At 38.3% G+C, this 24,598-nt stretch overlaps 1 protein-coding gene across 2 annotated transcripts; it reads right to left on the reverse strand.

The window, feature by feature from the left end:
• Window positions 1-4,169: 4,169 nt before the first annotated feature.
• Window positions 4,170-8,417, reverse strand: LOC110917127. 2 transcript variants are annotated; one of them, XR_002580360.2, is made up of 8 exons: window positions 8,277-8,417; window positions 6,392-6,529; window positions 6,237-6,305; window positions 5,995-6,149; window positions 5,218-5,349; window positions 4,918-5,131; window positions 4,556-4,758; window positions 4,170-4,472 (listed from the first exon to the last, which is right to left on the reverse strand). XR_002580360.2 is itself a non-coding variant. In XM_022161742.2 (8 exons), exons 2-7 carry the CDS (start codon window positions 6,494-6,496, stop codon window positions 4,714-4,716), a joined length of 720 nt encoding a protein of 239 aa, XP_022017434.1. In that variant the 5' UTR covers window positions 6,497-6,529; window positions 8,277-8,417; the 3' UTR covers window positions 4,170-4,472; window positions 4,672-4,713. The 2 variants fall into 2 exon arrangements, 1 of the variants encoding a protein (XP_022017434.1); XM_022161742.2 differs by having other exon boundaries at window positions 4,672-4,758.
• Between the last annotated feature and the right edge of the window lie 16,181 nt (window positions 8,418-24,598).

The raw sequence follows: 24,598 nt of genomic DNA on the forward strand, positions 1-24,598 counted from the left end.
TTGGAAGCTCCTCTTTATATTGAAATCAAGATGATAACAATGCATGTTAGTCTCTCACAGGTGTTTCCTTTAACCACCACCGAGTGTGAGAGTAAGTATTGACAATGAGTTGCAGATGTTCTAGGTTAATATGGACCACCCTCTCCTATAAGTCATGTTAATCCTAGATTAACCCCCTGTCACACCCCAACCAATGGCGGAAACATCGAGGCGCGACACTAGGCGAACCGGATTGCTCAAGAGATCCATAACTATTATATGGCAATACTTAAACGATTAATTGTCCCATACCAATCAACAATATCCCACAAACAATTATTACAGATAGAGAGTCTCAAGAACAAAACAAGTCCGACAACCTAGATTTTCTATTTGGTGTAGCTTCTAGACTGCCTATCTTGATTCCACAAAAGATCAGCAAACATAGCATCCTAGACACCTGTCACATATGTTAAAATAAAGTCAATACACAGAGTGTAAAGGTGAGTACCCAAGTTTAACAGCATATAATATAGCGAAAGTGTTTATGCATAACCTGCATGTAACAGGTAGAAATGTGAAGCAAGTAAGCTATCGACAATGACATATGCAACCGACATGACTGCGAGTTGTAGAATGTGCAACACATTATCACCACCGTGACCATGTGAAGTAAAACCCTGAACAACCCCTGTCCACGACAGGTGCTGAGTCCAAACTATAATACTATCGTTGCTAAGGTGTCAGGCAACAATCACTGTGTAAACATAACATACAAGCATTCATCGAAAAACGTATACATGCGAGAGCGGCTAGCATTTAAAAGTGTTTGCGTTGTGTGTTGATGTGATTTGATATAGGTAACGTATGTAACACCCAAAAGTGCGTTAAGCAAAAAGGGATCGAGTATACTCACAGTATGTGTTTAGTAAATAAACACAGCCTTTGATTGAAGGGAGCGCTTTGGAGATTAGCCTGAGCATAGAACGACAGTGTAAGTGTTGAACAGCGTGTAAACGGTGCGTTAGGTGAGGTGAGCGATCGGATGATGAGTCGGTCGGCTGGTCATTCGATTGAGTGAGTGTTTGTAAAATGTTTGAACTTTTGAAGTTTTCGTTGTAGTATAAGTCAAGTCATTCGATCGGATGGCTATTTGATTGAAAGTGTGATATTCTTTGAAGTTTTGTAAAATTATTTAAGTGTTGAACTTGTTGAAAAGGGCGAGCCACCTGTCGAACAGTCATTCGATCGGATGGTCATCCGATCGGATGGTTATTCGATCGGCAAATCTGATGTTCTGAAAGTTTGTAAAATTTTCCAAGTTAAAGGTTTTGAAACTTAACGGAGACGGTATGACGACGTGTCAAACAACGGAAACCACTCCAAGTTCAGCTCAGTCGATCGGATGGGAATCACCCCATTTGATCAGACTTAACTGTTCTTGACGGAGTTTCATGTTCAACCCGTGAATCGATCGTCTATTCGGTAGAAATCCGTTCTCAGACTGTTTCACTGCTAAAGAATGAGTAGAGAGCCTGAACGAGCCCAGATTCTAACGATTTTGAGTAGAATGTTGAAGAAAAGTATGAAACAGTTGATAATCGTTTAGATCTTGTTAAGATTTGTGTGAAAATGTGTAGAGATCCTTTAGATCTGGGCGAATCTCGATGTGATGATGTCACACTTCAGTGTTCATAAGAAACCGAGATGACATCACCCTAAAGCAGTCCAAATCCGATGATTTCATGGTGAAAATGTAAGATTTGATGGAAAAGATGATGAGAAAGTGTGTGCTGATGATGGAAGTACAAGATTTAGGTTGAAATACTTACGGAATCGCTTGGAATCGAGAGAGAAGTGCTTGGAATGAGCTGAGAGCGAGTTGGTCGGATAGGGTTGTCACATCAATGAACAGTTGATGTGACAGGTGAGTATTTATACTGTGAAAGGGAGAAAGGCGGTGGAGAGTTAAGTGGGTCGGACGGCCGGTCGGATGATCATTCGACCGTATGGTCATTCGATCAGTTGGCTTGTGCGAATTAGTTTTCCAACTTTCGTTTCGTGTGTTAAGCGTTGCGTTGCGTTTAAGCGAGTTGCGAGTAAGCGATGCGATAGCATTAACAAGTACTTACACAAATAACATAACACATAAAAATCATAAAAGTAAATCTGCGATTCGAGTTGCAGTGAGATTGCGTTGCGATAGAGTTGCGATTGCATTTGCGAATAACATCCCAAAACATATACAAGCACACACATAAAGCACATAATAATACACATATAGAATAATACCAATAGCTTGCGATGCGATAGCGTTTAGTAAAATAACATCTAGTTGTGTTTTATGCGTTTATCGCATTGTTACTTTCCGTTAGTAGTAATCATAGTTTAAAATATCGTTAACCAATATATCATTTATCGAATCTCGAGAGTACAAAGTAATAATTAAGCAAGAAAAGACAGATCTGAATACTGACATGTCTTGACTTTGACTTTGACTTGTACTTTGACTTTGACTTGGAAAGTCGGGTTGTTACAAACTCCCCCACTTTAGGAAATTTCGTCCCGAAATTAAGGCGCAGGCGTAACAAAGAGATGTGTATATTTAGCTTTCATATCACTCTCAAGTTCCCAAGTGAACTCGGCGCCGCGTTTGCCTTCCCAACGAACCTTCACTATAGGAATGCGTGAGCGTCGGAGTTTCTTGGTTTCTCGGTCCATGATCTCTATTGGCTTTTCCACGAAGTGTAATGTTTTGTCCACTTGAAAATCCTCGAGAGGGACATGCAAATTCTATTCGGCTAGACACTTCTTGAGGTTCGAAACGTGGAAAGTCCGGTGTACGTTGCTGAGTTCCTTCGGTAATTCGAGTCTGTAGGCCACTTTGCCAATTCTTTCAAGAATTTTAAAGGGTCCAACGTATCGAGGCGCTAGCTTTCCTTTCTTGCCGAATTAGATCACCCCCTTCCAAAGTGAAAACTTTAGGAGTACGTAATCGCCAACTTCGAACTCAAGGGGCTTGCGGCATTTATCGGCGTAACTCTTTTGACGACTCCGTCCTTTCAAGAGATTGTCTTGTATCTGGAGGATCTTGTCAGTCGTTTCTTGTAATAACTCAGGACCGGTAATTTACGCATCTCCGATGTCGTGCCATACGATCGGCGATCGACATTTTCTTCCATATAAAGCCTCAAAGGGTGCCATTTAAATGCTAGAGTGATAACTGTTGTTGTATGAGAATTCGACTAAATGGAAGACTTGATCTTCCTACCTCCTACATGATTTCCATGACATTTAGAGGTACCTAAATGAAGCTCTTAATCTTCTACCTCATGCTTGAACTGTTAAACTATTGGGCATATTAATGTAACCTATATAATACATAAACATATTATCCGAATAATCCACTACAAGAAAACTAGGTTTTTAGTACATGCAAAAGCGTCCTAAAATCCTATTTTATAGGACCTTTCATTTAATAGGACCAACGGTAAAAGCGTTTTATGTAAAGGGGTCGTAATAGGTCCCGGAACTAAAAAAGCGTCCTAACATCTCAAATAAGATTATGAAACCAATTTTATGGTCGCGTAATGTGTCTTTTAACAACCAAAATAGTGTCCTAATATAAACATATTAGTACACTTTTACGATGTTCTAACATGTGCTTACATACTTTTAATCTTTTGATACACTTATAAGCGTCCTTAGAAATTAATTGATAGGACCCTTATGATGTAACATTATAGTTAATTTAATACCAAGAAAAGGGTCCTAATATACCATATAAGATTACAAAACCATTTTTATGGTCGCATATTATGTCTATAGACAATTTAAATAGCGTCCTAAAAAACATATTAGGACACACTACTAAAAAAAATCCAAATAGTGGCATACAAATAGTGCCACATAAAACCAATAAAGTGCCACTAAACACCCCATAAGAAATGAGCAGCACATAAAAAAGTGTCACTAAAGCCTTTTAGTAGCACTTTTTAGTGTGCCACTATAAAATTTTGGGATTTTAGTGGCACTTTTTGTTTTTGCCACAAAGAAAAAAATTGTTTTTTGTGACATCAGTTTTAGTAGCATATATTTTTTACCACAAAAATCAATTTAATATAAATGCTACAATAGACGTTTATATGGTAACTTAACCATTATTTATTCACAATATAAGTGAAAATGTGTAGAAATTATAATATCATAACTTCAATTATAAGTTCGATCCAAAACATATTACAAATGTTAGCAAACAAATGCATAATAAGTTTCAAACATGTTTCAAATGTTTACAAAAAAATCAAAACGTTCTTTCCCATAGGAATCATACTGTAAAAAAAAACTTAGCTCCAAGCAATCCATAAATCTTCTTATCTCTATTACTCCAATGCTTCACATATCAAATCTATCATCATTATTGTGACTTCTTGAAGATAATATCTTGTTACTAGACAAAAAAAGTTGTTTGGGCTGTAGAACCAATATGGGGACTGAAAAAGTATAAATGAAATAAATGTTAATACAAAGTTATATAATTGTAAAAGATTAAATAGGAGTTCAGATATGTAAGCACCTATATATTCATATTGCTAAGAACTGTAGACAAGATTGCTTGGGAATATCCACATGACTTTAATAACCTTTCAAATCTGGAATACAAATAAATATTACATATATATTGGTGGATACCTCTTACTTTGATGAGTGGCTACATATCAAACTTGATAAGAACTAGTCCAACGAAAACTCCTCGAGCCAAATAAGAACCTCGTTTCGCTTCATCAGACAATCCACACAACAAACATATACAAAGGTTAGAACTTAGAACTTAGAAACTGTTAAATCGTAAACTGTACAAACAGCCAACATGCAAACCTAATGTAAAATATTAGCATCATTAATTCATAATATCTAACACGTTGTAGAAAAACTTACCATCATAAAACTTTTTGTTCTACCAGGATCATTGTAGCGAGCCAATAAACACCCGTCTTTTGGTTTGAGACCGTCAGAAAGAACACTAGACCTCAGTAATTTTTCTTTTTCACGAACAATATCCTCTGTTGGTTTGCCGCTGAATTTTAATACGGCTGCAAATCTTCCTTCAACGCTCCGTATACTAACATTTTCTTTGTTAGGGTCCGGTAAACTGGAGAACATTATTCACCTTAGATCTTAGTTTATAGTAATATGATAAAATTTGTTATTTGTATAACTAAAGTAATAGAAGTTGACCTGTTTATGTCTTTTTCGGATGGAAGAACGATTTGGATCGACATTTTCGACATCTCGAGATCAAATGCTTGAGTGAAAACTAGAGTTGTCATTGGTATTTTTTCTACCCTAGAGTTCTTTCCAAATATATACCTGAAAAGTGGGCATGTTATCTATTATTTCGGACACCACATGAAGCTAACACGAAATTCACAGGATTAGGTTTAGTCTAAACGGGTCTACAATTTCAGGTTGAACCCGTTTAGCTCAACAGGTCGGGTTCGGGTCACCCCGGTCGGGCTGACCCGTTTAACCCATTTTTTTCAAACATAACCCAATTGTATTATATTATATTTTTTTTGCAATATTTTATTTGTCATAAATTAAAATTGATGTGTATTTTATGCCATAATTATAACTTAAAAAGAGAAATTGACATAAGATTTAATAATTTAAATGTACTTGTATCAATATATTAATTTTCGAAAAAAATAATTTGGCTAAACGGGTCATGTTCGGGTCAACCCACGAATATTCAGGTTGTGTTCGGGTTCAGCTTCGTCTAAAATTTCGGGTTCGGGTCGGGTTGAACCCGCGAACATGACCCATTTAGTTGGATGTCTTAAATACCCTTCACCAACTACTTTGTATAGGTGACGGTTTCGGTCTATTTACTTATATTTACTTATGAATGCGTTCACTTTGGTTGTGATTTATCTCAAACGGGCCAAATAAAATATCAACTGAAAAGGAACTACTTGAACGGGTTAAAGTCGTCCAAAATAAACAAAAACTCACCCCGCTACATCGTTAAATCCTGTATTTCCAGCAAGTTTGTCACTTTGAGTTTCAACGATTACAAATGGGCTGTATTTTCGTACCTCATATGTTGCAGTTCTTTTAAGTATCTGATATTTTGGTGTTTCCAGATCAGGAGTCTTGTATATCCTCAGCTGTAACAAAACACGTTACACGTAACTAAATCCATGAACATATAATCAATCAAACAGTTAGAACATGGTAATTAATATATTAAATACCTGTTTTAATAAGTCCATGAGAGCTTCTGTCGAAAAGTATTCATTGTTCTTTATAGAGTCCCAATAGTCCTGTGAAGTTGATAAAACGAAAAGAAAATTACCAAATACTGCAAATGTTACATGCGTTTGAGATCATGGGCGAAAACTGCGCGTACCACATGACTGCAAAACTTTCCGTTTTCGGGGTTTACGCCCATTACTGAAGTTCCAGTGAAGACCAACACTGGCTTCCTTGGTAAAAGAGAGAATGTCATTTCCATTGTCCGCCTTGTAGTTATTTCATATGTTCCTATCTATTAAAAAAGATAGTGGTTGTTTAATATAACACAAACATTCGAAGGGTTTGCATGGGTGTAGTTATGAGAGATCTGACTGATCCTTAAGCGGGTTGGGTAACGGGTCAAAACAGATATGTGTCAAAATAATTTTGACTTTGTTTTTCAAACAGCAATTCGATAACACCATCCATGTGTCGAAACATATATGGGTCAAAACAGATTGGTCAAAATGTTATGACTTATAAGTAGGGGTGCAAACGAGTCGAGCGGGTGCAAACGAGTCGAGCCCGAGCTTGACCAGGCTCAAGCTCGAGCTCGAGCTCGATTAACTTATGAAAGCTCGGGCTCGAGCTCGGCTCAATTCGAGCTTTAGCTCAAGCTCAGCGCGTTAGTATTTTCTGAAGCTCGAGCTCGGCATGTTTATTATCTATCAATTAAAATATTAAGTAAAAATAATATAATAATAGTTTTTTTAGGCTCGCGAACTCGATAAGTGAAGCCCGGGCTCGGGCTCGTTTACTAAATAAGCTTATTTTTAGGTTCGAGGTCGGCTTGTAAACAAGTTTATATAAGCTCGGCTCGTTTACACTAAGGCTCGATAAAGCTCGACGAGCCTAACGAGCTTCACATGCGAGGCTCGAGCTCGGGCTCGATAAACAAACGAGCTTTATTTTATGCTCAAGCTCGGCTCGGGCTCGATAAGGCTCGGCTCGTTTGCACCCCTACATATGATTATAAGTCTTATTGACCAGGGGCAGATTAACCAATTTTAGGTAGAGAATTACATAATACATGTGTACTATGAATGTGAAAGAAAGAGAGTGTGGTAGACGGTTACCCATCCGGCTTATGTATTACGGTTAAAACAAAAGATAAAAGTGTTCATGCAATTCTCTGTTTATTCTTGATTTTGTTTATGTATTTAACGTCCGTCTAAAACGATCTACATATATTTGTTTACGAATAGAAACAATACATCAATATTCAATCCCACATTCTCACCAAACACTAACCCACATGGCAGTGTCGATATAAAACATCAATATATAATACACTCTGATGTAACACACTCTGATTTTCAAACTTTTGTGGTCGATTAACTTAGTTTGGCTTCATAATAAGGCTCTGCTAAACTAAGGGTATCCACGAGAGAGAGCTTACAGTTGTTGTTATGACAATGAAGGAACAAAAAAACAAGAATATATCAACAATAATCAACTTTAACGAAAAACTTACAAAATAATGTCTAGAAACTTTGTAAGCATCCTCAATAAAATTGGTACGAAAATGGACTTCCCATATATGACATAATCTTACCTTAAATCTAGATACCACATAGTATGACGATCTTGAACTAGGGCATGAGTGTTAAATCCAATTGATAATCTGGTTTGGATTTATGACTATGCATCATCATGATACCGGTTTTAGTCATACATAATATCATGTTTCTACTGAACTTTCTTTTCCATTTCCTTAGGGTGTACGGGGTGGGTTTGGATCTATACACTTAGTCATAAAGTAGGGCATGGCGTTAGAGACTATTAACCACCAAAAACCACATAAATAGATAGCATAATCAAGTATAAAAATTACAGATTTACAGCGATAAACAAAAGACGAATATCAAAAAAAACATATAACAATTGGTTACATATTTACAATGACTAAGATCATGGCATAATTCTTGTATAGATGAGCATCATACCAAACAACACTATAAACCCAAAGATTTAATTATACACGAGTGGCAGTGTGTTACCCGAGTGACGGTTTAAACCTAATTAGAAGGTACTTGGACAGCATTGGTGATTTGTTGCTGTGACGGAAATCAGACAGAGGGGAAGAGAAATGTTATCACAATTTGGGGAAGGAATTGATGGAAGGTTAGGGAGGAGCGGGAATATTAAACGATTGGGGAGGGAAAACTGATTTTGGTGAAACCTAATTTGAAATTGGGAAATTGGTTTTGGGGGAAAACTAAAATATTGGCGTGTGAAATAAATTTTAAATTTTACATTTTACGGGAAGTTTTATTTGGTTTTAAATTTAAGGGTGTTAAATGGGTTGTGTTTACGAGTAGGGTGTAAACGAGCCGGGTCGAGACTTAGCACGACTAGGCTCGAGCTCGGCTTGTCATGTTTTTATGAATCTCGAGCTTGACTCGCGAATAAAACCCAAAGGTCAAGGTTGACTTGACTTGGCTGGAGCTATTTTGAGAACAACCTCAAACGAGTCAAAAGCTAGGCTCGAGCTCGCTTTAATATCGCCTAAATGAGCCAAAGCTCGGCTCGCTAGTGTTATCATCATTAAAATCTTACGTCAAAAATACGAGTAAACCCAAGGGTTTCATTGCAAAAGGATATTTAGCTGAAGAATGTTTGTTATTTTGTTCATTGTACTTATCAAGTGATGTCCTATAAAACTGATGTTTTATGACTCAAATATCAGGTGTCCTATTACAGTGTATTATAATAACACCACAATGATTAAGCGTCCTATAAAGGTTAAATTTATAAGACCTAAGTGTCAAGTGTCTTTTTAAGTTATATTATAATAAAACTCTAACGAATAAGCGTCTTATAAAACTAATGTTTTATGACTCAAATATCAAGTGTCCTATTACAGTGTATTATAATAACACCACAATGATTAAGCATCCTATAAAGTTTAAAGTTATAAGACCCATGTGTCAAGTGTTCTATTAAGTTAAGTTCTAATATGACTTCGACTAGAAAAGGGTCCTATAACACTGAACATTTATGACTTAACTACAACATGTCCTATTAAGTTATGTTATAATAGGACCCTAGATGATCAAGTGTCCTAATACAGTACCACATAATGGGACACTAACAATTACTACCTCTGTCCCACTAAAAGTGTCCTATTTTGAATTTTCAAAGTCTTTATTTATAAATTTTGACCTTAATTATATATTTTTGTGTTATATAAAGCTTGATGAAAATTAACCCGATAAAAACACTTGTAAATCACACTCAAATCATATAACTTTCATCAAGTATTATCTAACACAAACAAAATTATTTAAGGTCAAAGTTTATAAATAAAGACTTTGAAAATTCAAAATATGACACTTTTAGTGGGACGGAGGGAGTAATTGTCTTATAAAGTACTTTATCAGGATCTACATTTTAAGTGTCCTATTAAATTATATGATAATAGGACCCCAAAAAATCATCCATCCTATTAAATAGTTTTTTAGGACGTCAGTTTAATAGAGTATATTATAAAAGAACCCCAAAAGTTCATTAGTCCTATTAAATAGTTTTTTAGGACCCTCTTTTACAAGCGTCCCACAGAAAAGGTCCTAAAAAGCCATTTTTGTTGTAGTGATCGAATCTTTGACGATGAACTAGTGTTCATATGTCAAGGTACTAAATTATATCATCCTAGACTTTGATAACTTGTCACGATTCTAATGGGACCTTGTTCCATGAAAACATTTAAACTCCTTAGAGTTTCCTAGTGTCAAGAACAAGTATCATATGTACTAGATGATTATGTTCACATGTTACTTTCATATGTTATATTCCTATGTTTTAAAATTTCGAATCTCGACTCTTAGCATACCATGAACTTTAAGCCTTATACATTCGATCTCCTAATCTCATTGCTCGTCAACAATTGGATAATCGGAAAGCTTATGCAAATTTTGTGAGTATACTTGACCCATTTTACCGTTTTCACACTTTTGGGTGTAACATGTTTTTATATACAAACACACTTATTATACCTATTCTTATGCAAATACATAAACAAACAATCCAATACGTGCTTACTATTTGTTATTATACCTATTCTTATGCAAATACATAAACAAACAATCCAATACGTGCTTACTATTTGTTATGCTTGATTCGTGTTTTCTGGACCATACTTATGTGATGAACTTGTCATTAGCTTTGTACGAGCCTCCATTTAACATGTATAGCGCTATAGGAGTAACGGACTGCCCGTAGACTAGTGGTCATGTTAAATTTCATTCATACTTGCGTAAACAGAGGGTTGACTTGTAAATCGCATGCCGTTTGTACGTTAATCTTGATAACTGATGCGTGTCGTGTGTTATAGGTTTTTATATATATTTTAAGCCCTTTTTTTACACTTTTTAGCCAAGTTTTAAATTTATAAAACACGATATTTACTAACACTAAACACACATATGGGCAAGTGTACCCATCGTTGACGTAGTATAGTGTTGGTAAGATACCGAGGTCGTCCAAGGACACAAGAGCTTTTAGTACCGGTTTATTCTCAATGTCTAATCAAATCGAAAAGTTAGAAAAAGGTTTTAAACTAGAAAAATAAAACTAACTAAAATGCTGAAAAATAAAATAAAAGTAAAAACAGATAGACAAGATGAATCACTTGGATCCGACTCGTGTGTAGTGTAACCTTTGACTATTTCCGCATTTTTGCACTTTTTAAGAGATTATCTTAGTTATTGTAGTAGGCCCCTCTTTTGAAGATGACGTTACCCTCAACCCAGTAGTTTGAGTCAGCAAGGATACAATCCTAAAGGGTCGGATTATTGAAAGATAATTAATTAAGTTATTAATGCATAATGTGGTAGGCCTCTCTTTTGAAGGTGATGTTACCCTCGGCTAAGTAGTCTGAGTCAGCAGGTGATGTGTGTAAAATGCAACATATAAATTACATCAAATGAGGCATAAAACTAACCCTTTTTAAGTACTAATGTTGGAAAAAGTGTGCTTTTGTCTTCCTTTTGTATTTTCAGGGTTAAAAGAGCTTAAGTGAACAAAAGAAGCAAAAATGCAGCCAAATCCAACATAAATACAAAGAAAAGGAAGAAACGTGGCATGCCCGACTCCTCGACAGCATCTCCCAAAGCAAAAAACAAGAAGAAAGCTGAGCATGGGGCTGTGCCCAGCTGAGCATGGGGTTGTGCCCAGCTGAACACGGGGCTATGTCCAGCGGACACGGGGCGTGTCCAGCTCAACACGGGGCCGTGCTCAGCGAGCACGGGGCAGTGTCCAGAATGGTCAGCCCTGGCACAAAAGACAAAGTGGTAGAAGCTTCTATTGCCCACCACGGGGCCGTGCCCAGCGGACACGGGGGCGTGGTCAGAGTGCTGCAGGTGCATTTATTGTAATTGTGAATTACAATTAATGAAGAGAGAGAGTGTCAGACGGGCACGGGGCTGTGTCCAGCGGACACGTGGCCGTGCCCAGGCTTCTGTTCAGCCTATGAATAGGAGTGCTTGGAGCCATTTCAACTCATCCCTTGGCACACCACCTCTCTCACACTTCATCCACCACCCACCACCACCATAACACCATCATCCACCACCATCATCCATTGTCCATCGTAGAGTGTGTGAGTCGTCTCGGGATCCAAGATTGATAGTAAGAGTTCTTGACAACCAAGGCCATGTTTGCCTAAGTCTCTTACATCACTTGGTGAAGACAAGTGTTTAGTATAATACTTTCTATTTTTAATCTTTTGCACTTTTTATTTGGTTTTGTATTAATGACTTTAATAACTAGTTACTTATGTTTAAGGTGATCTTTCCTTATCGTTTGTCCGTGGTGTCTTGGCGTTATTTTACTGTCTATATAAAATAAAAGATTTTCACCATTCATATCTCCACGGTCTATATGGAGGTATGTTGGCTACCTGGTCGGGGGTTAAGGGAACGGTTTGGTAAGGGTCTTGCCCTTGTTCAGCGTTTAGAGGTCCTGCTTGGGACCTGGGTCAAATTTAGTAGGATCTCCTTCAATACCCATAGGTATTGGATGGCGGGGATCCAAACTCTTTGACCCCCTCATAAGTTAACTACTATTAATACTATAACCCGGCTATTTAGGACTGTATCCCTGCTGACTCAGACTACTTAGCCGAGGGTAACGTCACCGCCGAAAGCGGGGCCTACCACAATTTGCATTAATAACTTAATTCATTATCTTCCAATAATCCGACCCTTTAGGATTGTATCCTTGCTGACTCAAACTACTGGGTTGAGGGTAACGTCGCCTTCAAAAGAGGGGCCTACTACAATAACTAAGATAATATCTTAAACAAGTGCAAAAGTGCGAAAATAATCAAAGGTTATACTAATACACGTGTCGGATCCAAGTGATTCATCTTGTCTATCTGTTTTTATTTTATTTTATTTTTCAGCATTTAGTTAGTTTTTATTTTTCTTAGTTTAAAACATTTTTCTCACTTTTTGATTTGGTTAGACGTTGAGGATAAACCGGTATTAAAAGCTCTTGTGTCCTTGGACGACCTCGGTATCTTACCAACACTATACTACGTCCACGATGGGTGCACTTGCCCATATGTGTGTTTAGTGTTAGTAAATATCGTGTTTTATAAATTTAAAACTTGGCTAAAAGTGTAAAAAGGGGCTTAAATATATATCAAAATTATAACACACTTCACGCACATCAAGTTTTTGGCGCTGCTGCCGGGGACACAAGGATTTTAAGAAAGCTTAAAATCGACGGCCTAATCAGTTTTTCAAAACCTTTTTAAAACGCGCGCACATTTTTCTGCATTTTAGTTTAGTTTGCATTTACAGTAGCCTGAACACGGGGTCGTGCTCACTGAACACGCCCCCGTGCTGCATATTTTTAGAGTAGATACCCAGATACAGAGTCTGAACACGGGGCCGTGCTCGCTGAACACGCCCCCGTGCTCAACGTGACCAGTAACTTTAATTAAAACGCCCAGATACAGACCCTGAACACGGGGCCGTGTTCACCAGACACGGGGCCGTGTCCAGCTTCTGTTTCCGTCTTTATTTTTGTTTTCTGGTCCCGAGACTCAGTTGTAATCTGTTGAGTGATTCTTATGGATCAATACTCAAGAGGTTACAACTACACCTATGATGAGGATGATTATAGGGGTAATTATTGCACTAATTGTCGTAACGCACGCTCGGTTCAATATAATAACTCATATCAACCATCCAATTCATACAACCATTATGAGGAGCCCAGGTACGAGCCATCAACTTCATACACACCCTATGAAGACCAAAGGTATGAACCTCCTCCCTCATACTCATATTTTGATGAACCAAGGTATGAGCCTTCATACTCATACTTTGAAGATTCAAGATATGAGCCACCACCTTCATACTCTTATTATGAGGAACCATGGCGTGAACAACCCACCTCATATGAGTACTATGAAGAACAAAGTTTCGACCCTTATCCATCATATACTTACAATGAAGAACAATGGTGTGAACCATCTACTTCATATGAGTACTATGAGGAGCCAAGGATCGAACAATCGGATTCAAGCTTTGAGGATCCAAATTCTTTTTCTCTCACCGAAGTGACCAATAGGATATTAGAACACATTAAAACTATCGAACGTTACATGAAAGAATCTTGCGCAAGGGAAGAGGAGTCCCGCGCAAGAGAAGAATTAAATTGTAATAATAACGTAGAGATAGTTGAAAGTGTAAAAATGGAAGAACAAGAAAGTGAAAAACCGACACATGAGTTAAACAACGAAAAAGGTGAGTCCGATAATGTTAAAATTCAAGAAGAGTCTAATTTAGAAGAAATTAATCTCTTGTCACCTTCTTTCGAAAATCATTGTTTAGTAACCCCTCATGCTAAGTTTTTAAAAGAGCTAAACACTAGTGCTAAAATCAAAGAAATGGTAAGTGTTAAGTTAACTAATGATCAAACCTCGCTAATAAAAGAAGATCCTTTTGAAATTAACATCACACCGGTTCCATGTTTCTTTCAAAATTCCTTTATTAGTAATATCATTCATTGAGCACGGGGTGTGTTCAGCCTTCTGTTCTCTTGTTTTGCTTGGGAAGATGTTGTCTGGGAGGTCGGGCATGCCACTTTTGTTCCTTTTCTTGTATTTATGTTAGATTTAGCTGCCTTTTTGCTTCTTTTGTTCATTTGAGCTCATTTATTCCTGAAAATACAAAAGGAAGACAAAAACACACTTTTTCCAACATTAATACTAAAAAAGGGTTAGTTTTATGCCTCATTTGATGAAATTTATATGTTGCATTTTGTGCACATCAAATACCCCCACACTTGAATATTTGCTTGTCCTCAAGCAAAACTCTTTATAATGTGGCTTTACACTCCCAAACGGAATGGGTAGAAGAGAAGGTTTTTGGGCTTGTCATAGAGTGTGGGGATTTCCAAGATTCTTTATTAAGTTTTATTTTTATTTATTTACAATCATATTCATCATGATTTATTTAAAACATTACATAAGATAAATTACTTATTAGGGCATAACATGCCTTTTTAAAATTCCATTTATACACAAGTTCACATACCTCACGGGGGAATCACTCAACACTCGGCCGAAGATGTATTTTTAGTGAATCACTCGAGAGCGGCATGGAACTTTCTCCTATCATAAGCTTGCCAAGCAATCAATCCTCCTCCTTTTTAACTATACACCTTTGTAAATATCAAGAGGACTTTTGGGGTGAAGGGTTAGACTTGGGCTAAAGGTGGGTAGTTGGGTTAGTGGTTAGTAAAAAAGGGCGAAAGGCGTAAAAAGCATCGGTTTTTCGGAAGACTTTTTATTTTTCATAGCTTTTTATTTTTGAGGAAGCATTTCTTTCAAACAAAGTTCTTTTTGATAAAATTGTTTGTTTATTTCTTTTGGCTTCATCATCATCAAAATATTTTTTTTATAAGCAAGTCATAAGAAAAACCGAGCCTTGTTACTAAAATAAAGGGTTTAAAATGAAAAAGGGTTTTGGTGGGTAAAAGGGTGTTTGTTTTGGGTTAAGAAATGAAAAGGTTTAGGCTCAAGGGGTTAACTAGGGGGGTTTTGGGTTAGGTGGTAAAAAAAAAGAAAAATAATGGTGTAGAAATCAAAAGGGTTAGTCCTAATGCCTCCATCATTTACTTACTCAGGTTTAAGTTGGTAAAGACCGGGAACGTATCGTCTTGGCAAGTTCTAGAGTCGTAAAAACCAAGCGGCTATTCACACAAGAAACGAAATTATTTGTATGCTCAATAAAGGCTCAAAACTCACTTTTTGTGGGAATGGGTTTTTATGTGATCAAGTATATATAATCGAATTTTAATTAAACTTGTCATGCCATTTCATAATTTTCTTATGTTGGTTCTTTTTATCACGACGCTATCGGTTGTAAATTTGTAAAAATATAACCTTTTTTAGAACTTGAAATTCCCAAACTAAACCTAGACAAGTAAAAAAAAATTTTGAAAAAAATTTGGGGTGGTTAGCGGTTCCAATAGAGTTTTGTGTAAGACTTGTATTTAGGACTTGCAAAATTCAAGGTTTTAGCATCCCACCCACACTTAAATTACACATTTTCCTCAATGTGTCCCAAAAATAAGTTTTTAGGTTGATTGAATGTGTAAAAAAGTGTGAAAAAGCAAATTTTATGATACTGGGCGTCTGGACACGGCCCCGTGCTCGATGAGCATGACCCCGTGTTCAGAGTGCCAGTATCGAAAACTTACAGAAGGTGGACACGGGGGCGTGTTGGCTGGGCACGACCCCATGTCTGGCAAAAAGCTGCAGAATTAAACAAACAGCAGGTCTGGGGAAGTGGGCACGGGGGCGTGTTGGCTAGACACGACCCCGTGTAGACAATCTGCAAAGATGAAAAACAGGTTTCTGGCTTCGGTTTTCCTGTCCCGGCTTTAGTAGTACTAATATTTAGCACTCTAAGCCTTGTATGTACCCGTTTTATCAATAAACACTACACCAAACCATAGCAAGCATCCTAAATTACCATAGTTCAACATCCATATCACAAAGTTAAAAAGAAAAACAAATACAGAATGTAAAAAGAGTTAAAGGAAAGTAAATTGTTCAACACACGGCACACAGGCCGGAAATTGTTCAAGATAAAAGAGGGTTAACCTGTGGGACCTCCTACCAGCTGCTCCTGCCTCTACTCCACCCGCCTAGTCCATGTCCTCATACTCATCATCACCTCCTCCTCCGTGCCCCGCCATGTACTCCCGGATGTTCCCGATGTCATCCTGAATGTCGGAGATGTTTCTCTCAATTGCTCCGACCCGGGTGTACGTGTTGCTCGCCATGTTATAGGTGTTCCTGGTGCACATGAGGTTTTCCTGCAACAAATCATGTAAACTTTCTAAGTTAGGAAAACCGCCTCCTTGTGAAGAGGATTGACCCGGATCACCATGGGGCTGGTATTGGTATTGAGGAGGTGGTTGGAACTGGGGAGCATGAAGGACGAGTACCTCTTGCAGGTTCCATGCATGCCCTTGGACTCGTTGGAAGCTAACCGACCCGTCTTCGGCTTCATAGATCAAGTTCATGGAGCGGCAGATGTGTATGTCCACTCTTCCCGACCATGGGCTCCTTTCGAAAGACCAAGACATGTTCACGAAGCGCTTGAAGAGACGGTATATCCACCCCCTGAAGAAGATAGGGGTTGGTGGAGTAGCAAGCCGGTTCCACATGTTTCGGAGCAGGAGGTACGGAACATCGAGGTGTCTGCGGGTATGAATGCAATGAAGAACTATCAGATCTCTCAGCCCAACAACGCCGCTGCTATCATGCCTTTGACTAAGAGAGTAGGTGAGGACCTGATGAGTGTAACGGTAAATAGGGTCCCGCAACCTAGTGCTCTTAGTGCTGCTTGGGTTGTAATTCCCATCTCCTATTTGAGCCCAAGCGGCTTGGCGTTCATTTTCTGATAATTCTCGCAACCCTCCGGTGTTTTCTTCATTACCCGCATCTTCTTCCGTATACAACCCCACCATCGACCCAAACTGTGCCATCGAAATTGAGTACTTGGTTCCCCCACATCGAAATTCTACCCCCTCATTATCAAATGGGTCGCACCTTGAATTGAACACGAATGTGCTATAGAATTCCAGAGTATATTCGGGGACCGAGCGAAGGGGAGTAGTAAGGGCGACTCTCAGTAGCCCGGTGACTAGATTGTTGAAGCGGTCCCATTGGTTCACTAATCCCAAAAGATCTGTGCGCACTTGTCTTGGGTATTCCTCCGGTCTGCTTCGAAGCACATCATATCTTGCCTTAGCATCGAGCTCACTTGCATTGAACTTTGTGAATTTCTTCGACATCTAAAAGAATACACCAAAAGTTAGCACAAAACAGTGAAATTTTCGGAGAAAACTGGAAACAACTAGCTGGACACGGCTCCATGTTCAGCGGACACGACCCCGTGTCTAGGCGTCTTTTATTCAAAAACTTCATTTTTGACCCGGTCCCCAAAACTTGAAAATTTTTGGTCCAGTAGGTGCGGTTTTCCCCGAAAATGAAACCCCAAGTGCCGTTTTTCTCAAAACAAATCGTTTACCCATTCGATTTTATCTTTTTCGGTTTAAAAACAAGGGTTTGGGGTTTTTGTGAGAAATCGGGCAAATCTATGAACAATACAAGTACATTTACTTCCTATAACACTAATCTAAACTAATGCTAACAGATTTAAGCAAAAATTTTAGGTTCGATCCGGATGAAGTTCATGAACCCTAGATTTTTCCCCAAATTTTTGATGTTTTAACTAGATGCAAGTGCTTAATCTAACTACTAATGATGATAGAATCATACCTTGATGTTGTTAGAAGTAGAAGAGACGTCGGAATCTTGCAGAAAAATCGCCTGAACCAGAGAGTTTTTGGGGAAACGGGGCGTGTGGAATGAAGAAACTGTTTTGAAAAAGGGGTTTTATCCCGACAGTCGCGCGGACACGGCCCCGTGTCCAGCGGACACGGCCTTGTGCCAAGCAAATTTTTTTAAGTGCTCGTGTGAGTGCCATGTTTTCCCAAAACTCGGTTAGAAGACTTACCGATTAAGATGTCATCCCATTTGTTCGTAACTTACCAGGTATGATGTTGATGCTTCTATTCTTCGACCGTTTGAAGAGAGATTTCTTCCTCTTCATCCTCAATGAATCCTTGATAGAGCTTCAGCCATTGGCCATAGACTTTAAATAGCATTCCATTCCGAGATCTAATTTCTACTGCACCGTGTGGGAAAATATGGGTGATGGAAAAAGGTCCTGACCACTTAGACTTTAGTTTACCCGGAAACAATCGAATCGTGAATTAAACAAAAGAACTTGATCTCCTACCCAAAATTCATTAGGTTTAATATGTTTATCATGCAAATTTTTCATTCTTTCCTTATAAATTTCGGAGTTAGAATATGCATAATTCCTTAATTCGTCTAAGTCGTTTAATTGACAAAATCAATTTTTACCAGCAAATTCTAAATCTAAGTTTACATTTTTAATTGCCCAGTAGGCCTTGTAAGCTATTTCTACTAGCAAATGACAACTTTTTCCATATACGAGCTTATATGGGGTTGTACCTATTGTTGTTCTATAAGCAGTTCGCAAAGCCCATAAAACATCATCTAATTTATCGGCCCATTCCTTTTTATTTAACCCTACGGTGTTTTCAAGTATTCGTTTTAAACCTCTATTAGTCACTTCGGCTTGTCCGTTTGTTTGAGGGTGATATGCTGTTGAGACCCGGTGATAGACCCCATATCTTGTTAAATATTTTTCAAGTTGATGGTTACAAAAATGGGTACCTCTATCACTTATTAACGCTTTTGGTGTGCCAAAACGAGAGAATAATTTTTTCAGAAATCTTACCACGACTCTTCCATCGTTTGTTGGAAGTGCCTCGGCCTCGGCCCATTTAGACAAGTAATCCACCGCCACAAGTATATATTTGTTTCCTTTTGACGGTGGGAAAGGTCCCATAAAGTCGAGTCCCCACACATAAAAAATTTCACAAACAAGAATGCCATTTTGTGGCATTTCGTTTTGGGAAGAAATATTACTTGATCTTTGGCAAGCGTCACATGTCTTAACAAGACTTTGGGCATCTTTGTAAATGGTAGGCCAATAAAATCCTGAATCAAATACCTTTCGTGCGGTACTAGCGGCACCATGATGTCCTCCATATGGACCTTCATGACAATGGCGGAGAATTCTTCTTGCTTCGCTACCATGTACGCTCCGTCGGATGAGTTGGTCGGCACACATTTTGAAAAGATAAGGATTTTCCCAAAAGTAGTGCTTTACATCAGCAAAGAATTTCTTTCTTTGGTGATGTGGCCATCCTTTGGCAACTATACCGCTAGCTAGGTAGTTAGCATAGTCGGCATACCATGGTTCTTGTCTGTTTCCCACCATTTCTAGGGACTCTGTTGGAAATTTTTCGTTCATTTGCTCGTCCCTGGTTGCCTCCAAAGCTGGGTCTTCCAAGCGCGAAAGATGATCTGCTGCGGTGTTTTCTGCTCCTCTTTTGTCTTTGATTTCAATATCAAATTCTTGGAGGAGTATAATCCATCGAATCAAACGTGGTTTAGCATCCTGTTTCTTGAAAAGGTATCGAATGGCTGCATGATTTGTATAGACTATTATTTTAGAAAGAACAAGATAAGAACGAAATTTATCAAAAGCAAATACCACAGCTAGTAACTCTTTTTCAGTTATTGTGTAATTTTCTTGTGCATCATTAAGTGTTTTACTAGCATAATAAATTGGGTGAAAATGCTTTTCTTCTCTTTGTCCCAAGACAGCTCCAACTACAAAGTCACTTGCATCACACATGATTTCGAAAGGTAATTTCCAATCAGGCGCTATCATGATAGGTGCATTGACTAGCATTTCCTTTAGTGTTAGAAATGCTTGATGGCAATCCTTGTCAAAGATGAAAGGGACATCTTTTTCAAGTAATTTTGTTAGAGGTCTTGAAATTTTTGAAAAGTCTTTGATAAACCGTCTATAAAATCTGGCATGCCCTAAGAAACTTCTGATTGCTCTAACGGAGGATGGTGGTGGTAATCGAGAAATAGTGTCTATTTTTGCTCGATCAACCTCCATTCCTTCGCTTGAGATTTTGTGACCGAGTACTATTCCCTCCGTTACCATGAAATGGCATTTTTCCTAATTAAGGGCGAGGTTAGTTTCCTCACATCGGGATAGCATTCGTTCAAGGTTATCGAGGCATTGGTCGTGTGAATCTCCAAAGATAGAAAAGTCGTCCATGAAGACTTCCATTGTCTTTTCTATCATGTCATGGAATATGGCCACCATGCAACGTTGGAAAGTTGCGGGGGCATTATGTAGACCGAATGGCATGCGTCGATTAAGCAAAAGTTCCATAGGGACATGTGAATGTTGTCTTTTCTTGGTCTTCGGGTGTTATCGGGATTTGAAAGTAACCTGAAAAACCATCCAAGAAACAATAAAATTTATGACCGGATAATCTTTCTAACATTTGGTCAATAAAGGGCAAAGGAAAGTGATCTTTCCTTGTTGCTTCATTTAACCGTCTATAACCTATACATACTCTCCATCCTGTGACGGTTCTCGTTGGTATTAGTTCATTCTTTTCGTTAGTTATTACCGTCATACCTCCTTTCTTTGGTACTACTTGGACGGGACTTACCCAAGGACTATCAGAGATAGGATAGATAAGTCCGGCGTCAAGTAATTTGATGACCTCGTTTTTAACCACTTCTTGTACATTTGGATTTACTCTACGTTGTGGTTGTATTACCGATTTGTAGTCATCATTCATTAAAATTTTGTGCGTGCACATGGAAGGACTTATTCCTTTAATATCTACAAGCTTCCAAGCGATCGCATTTTGTGTTTTTTCAAGAGTTTAATTAATTTTTCTTTTTATACACTACTTAACTTAGACGAAATAATTACAGGTGATTTACCATCTTTGTCTAGAAAAGCATATTCCAAACCTTTCGGAAGTTCTTTGAGCTCAAGAGGTGGGTCTTTAGGAGACTCCTTATTTGGTTGCTCATTTTGATCAAGAACTTTAAAAGTTTGTTCTATGGCGACCTCTTCTTTAAAAAAGTGGTCAATCTTTTCACTTGTATCGGGTGGTTCATCTTCATCTTCAATTAAGGGGTCATTATTGCCAAAAGGATATTTCATTGAACGCTCAAGATCTATGCTCCTTTTGAATGCCCCTAATTGAAGAGATAGATTGTTATACCTCCGGTTTTTCAAAGCTTCGTGGGTTTTTACAAAAGGTCGTCCCAACACTAGAGGAGCGTCATCGAGGATGACAAAGTCGGTTGGGGTCACCATTTGATTTGTTTGAACCAAAACATCCTCAACTATACCGACTGATTTTATTACTTTCCGATTGGATAGAAAAATGGGTATTTGAAGTGGAGAAAAATCACTAATGCTTAATTTTTCGAAAATGTAATTAGGCATTATGTTAACACAAAGATCTTTATCAATCGTGACATTACTAATAAAGGAATTTTGAAAAAAACATGGAACCGGTGTAATGTTGATTTCAAATGGATCTTCTTTTATTAGCGAAGTTTGATCATTAGTTAACTTAATACTTACCGTTTCATCAATTTTACTGTTAGTATTTAACTCTTTTAAAAACTTAGCATGAGTGGGTACTAAACAATGATTTTCAAAAGAAGGTGACAAGAGATTAATTTCTTCAAAATTAGACTCTTCTTGGTTTTTAATGTTGACGGACTCACCTTTTTCGTTGTTTAACTCATGTGTCGGTTTTTCACTTATTTGTTCTTCCATTTTCACCTCTTCAACTATCTCTTCTTTATTACAAGTTAATTCTTCTCTTGCGCGGGACTCCTCTTCCCTTGCGCGAGATTCTTTTATATAGCGTTCGATAGATTTAAGGTGTTCTAATATCCTATCGGTTACTTCGGTGATAGAATAAGGATCGGGATTTTCAAAGCTTGAATCCGGTTGTTCGATCCTTGGTTCCTCATAGTACTCATATGAAGTAGATGGTTCATACCATTGTTCTTCCTTTTAAGTATATAATGGATAAGGGTCGTAATTTTGTTCTTCATAATACCCATATGAGGTGGGTTGTTCACCCCATGGCTCCTCATAATAAGTATATGAAGGTGGTGACTCATATCTTGGTTCCTCAAAGTATGAGTATCTTCGCTCATACCTTGGTTCATCAAAATATGAGTATGAGGGAGAAGGTTCATACCTTTGGTCTTCATAGGATGTGTATGAAGTCGATGGCTCGTACCTGGGCTCCACATAGTAGGTGTATGAAGTGGATGGTTGAAATGAGTCGTAATATTGAACCGAGTGCGGGTTACCACAATTAGTGCAATAGTCTCCCCTATAATCATCCTCCTCATAGGTGTAGTTGTAGGCCTCCTGAGTATTGATCCATAAGAATCACTCAACAGACCACGACAGAGTCTCGAGACTAGAAAACAAAAATAAAAACGAAAACAGAAGCTGGACACCGCCCTGTGTTCAGTGGACACGGCCCGTGTTCAGGGTCTGTATCTGGGCGTTTGAATTAAAAGTTACTGGTTTTGTGCAGCACAGGGGCGTGTTCAGTGAGCACGACCCCATGTTCAGACTCTGTATCTGGGTGTTTTATGAAAAATATGCAGCACGGCCCCGTGTTCAGGCTACTGTAAATACAAAACTAAACTAAAATGCAGAAAAATGTGCGCGCGTTTTTAAAAGGTTTTGAAAAACTGATTAGGCCGTCGATTTTAAGCTTTCTTAAAATCCTTGTGTCCCCGGCAGCGGCGCCAAAAACTTGATGCGTGTCGTGCGTTATAGGTTTTTATATATATTTTAAGCCCTTTTTACACTTTTTAACCAAGTTTTAAATTTATAAAACACGATATTTACTAACACTAAACACACATATGGGCAAGTGCACCCATCGTTGACATAGTATAGTGTTGGTAAGATACCGAAGTCGTCCAATGACACAAGAGCTTTTAGTACCGGTTTATCCTTAACGTCTAATCAAATCAAAAAGTTAGAAAAAGGTTTTAAACTAGAAAAATAAAACTAACTAAAATGCTGAAAAATAAAATAAAAGTAAAAACAGATAGACAAGATGAATCACTTGGATCCGACTCGTGTGTAGTGTAACCTCTGATTATTTCCGCACTTTTGCACTTTTTAAGAGATTATCTTAGTTATGTAGTAGGCCCCTCTTTTGAAGGTGACGTTACCCTCAACCTAGTAGTTTGAGTCAGCAAGGATACAATCCTAAAGGGTCGGATTATTGAAATATAACTAATTAAGTTATTAATGCATAATGTGGTAGGCCCCTCTTTTGAAGGTGACGTTACCCTCGGCTAAGTAGTCCAAGTCAGCAGGGATACAGTCCTAAGTAGCCAGGTTAAAGTTTTAATAGTAGCTTACTTATGAGGGGATCAAAGAGTTTGGACCCCCGCCATCCAATACCGGTGGGTATTGAAGGAGGTCCTACTAAATTTGACCCAGGTCCTTTGTAGGATCTATACACTGAACAATAGCAAGACTCTTACCAAATCGTTCCCTTAACCCCCGACCAGGTAGCCAACATATCTCCATAATAGACCGTGGATATATGAATGGTGAAAATCTTTTATTTTATATAGAGAGTAAAATAATCCCAAGACACCACGGACAAATGATAAGGAAGAATGACCTTCAACATAAGAAACTAGTTATTAAAGTCATTAATACATAACCAAATAAAAAGTGCGAAAAGATTAAAAATAAAAAGTATTACACTAAACACTTGTCTTCACCAAGTGATGTAAGAGACTTAGGCAAACATGGCCTTTGATTGTCAAGAACTCTTACGATCAATCTTGGATCCCGAGATGACTCACACACTCTATGATGGACAATGGATGCTGGTGGTGGATAATGGTGTTGTGATGGTGGTGGGTGGTGGGTGAAGTGTGAGAGAGGTGGTGTGTCAAGGGATGGTTTGCAAATGAGCCAAGCACCTCTATTTATAGCATGAACAGGAGCTCAGGCACGGCCCCGTGTCCATCCTCATTCTCTTTCTTCATTAATTGCAGTTTGTATGCATTAGTTGACCACGCCCAGTGTCCGCTGAGCACGACCCCGTGTGAAGAAACGTATCTGTACTATCTAGATTTCCCTAGATTCTGCGAATATTAGAGTTGACCTCGGCCCCGTGTCCGCTGAGCATGACCCCGTGGTGGGCGATAGAAGCTTCTACAACTTTGTCTTTTTTGTAGGATCGTTTTCGGACCCGAACGAGTCGATCAGAAGAGTTTTTGCTCAATATGAAAGGCGAAAAT

This window comes from Helianthus annuus, chromosome 16 (assembly GCF_002127325.2).
Source record: "Helianthus annuus cultivar XRQ/B chromosome 16, HanXRQr2.0-SUNRISE, whole genome shotgun sequence".
NCBI classification, from domain to species: Eukaryota; Viridiplantae; Streptophyta; class Magnoliopsida; order Asterales; family Asteraceae; genus Helianthus; species Helianthus annuus.

Bases quoted from the DNA above. Each gene is read 5' to 3' on its own strand.
- LOC110917127 (XM_022161742.2), bottom strand. From the start codon at position 6,496: ATGGAAATGACATTCTCTCTTTTACCAAGGAAGCCAGTGTTGGTCTTC. The intron at 5,132-5,217 runs GTCAACTTCTAT...AATGTTCTCCAG, and splicing joins TCCGAAAAAGACATAAACAG to TTTACCGGACCCTAACAAAG. The intron at 4,759-4,917 runs GTAAGTTTTTCT...TGTCTGATGAAG, and splicing joins GAACAAAAAGTTTTATGATG to CGAAACGAGGTTCTTATTTG.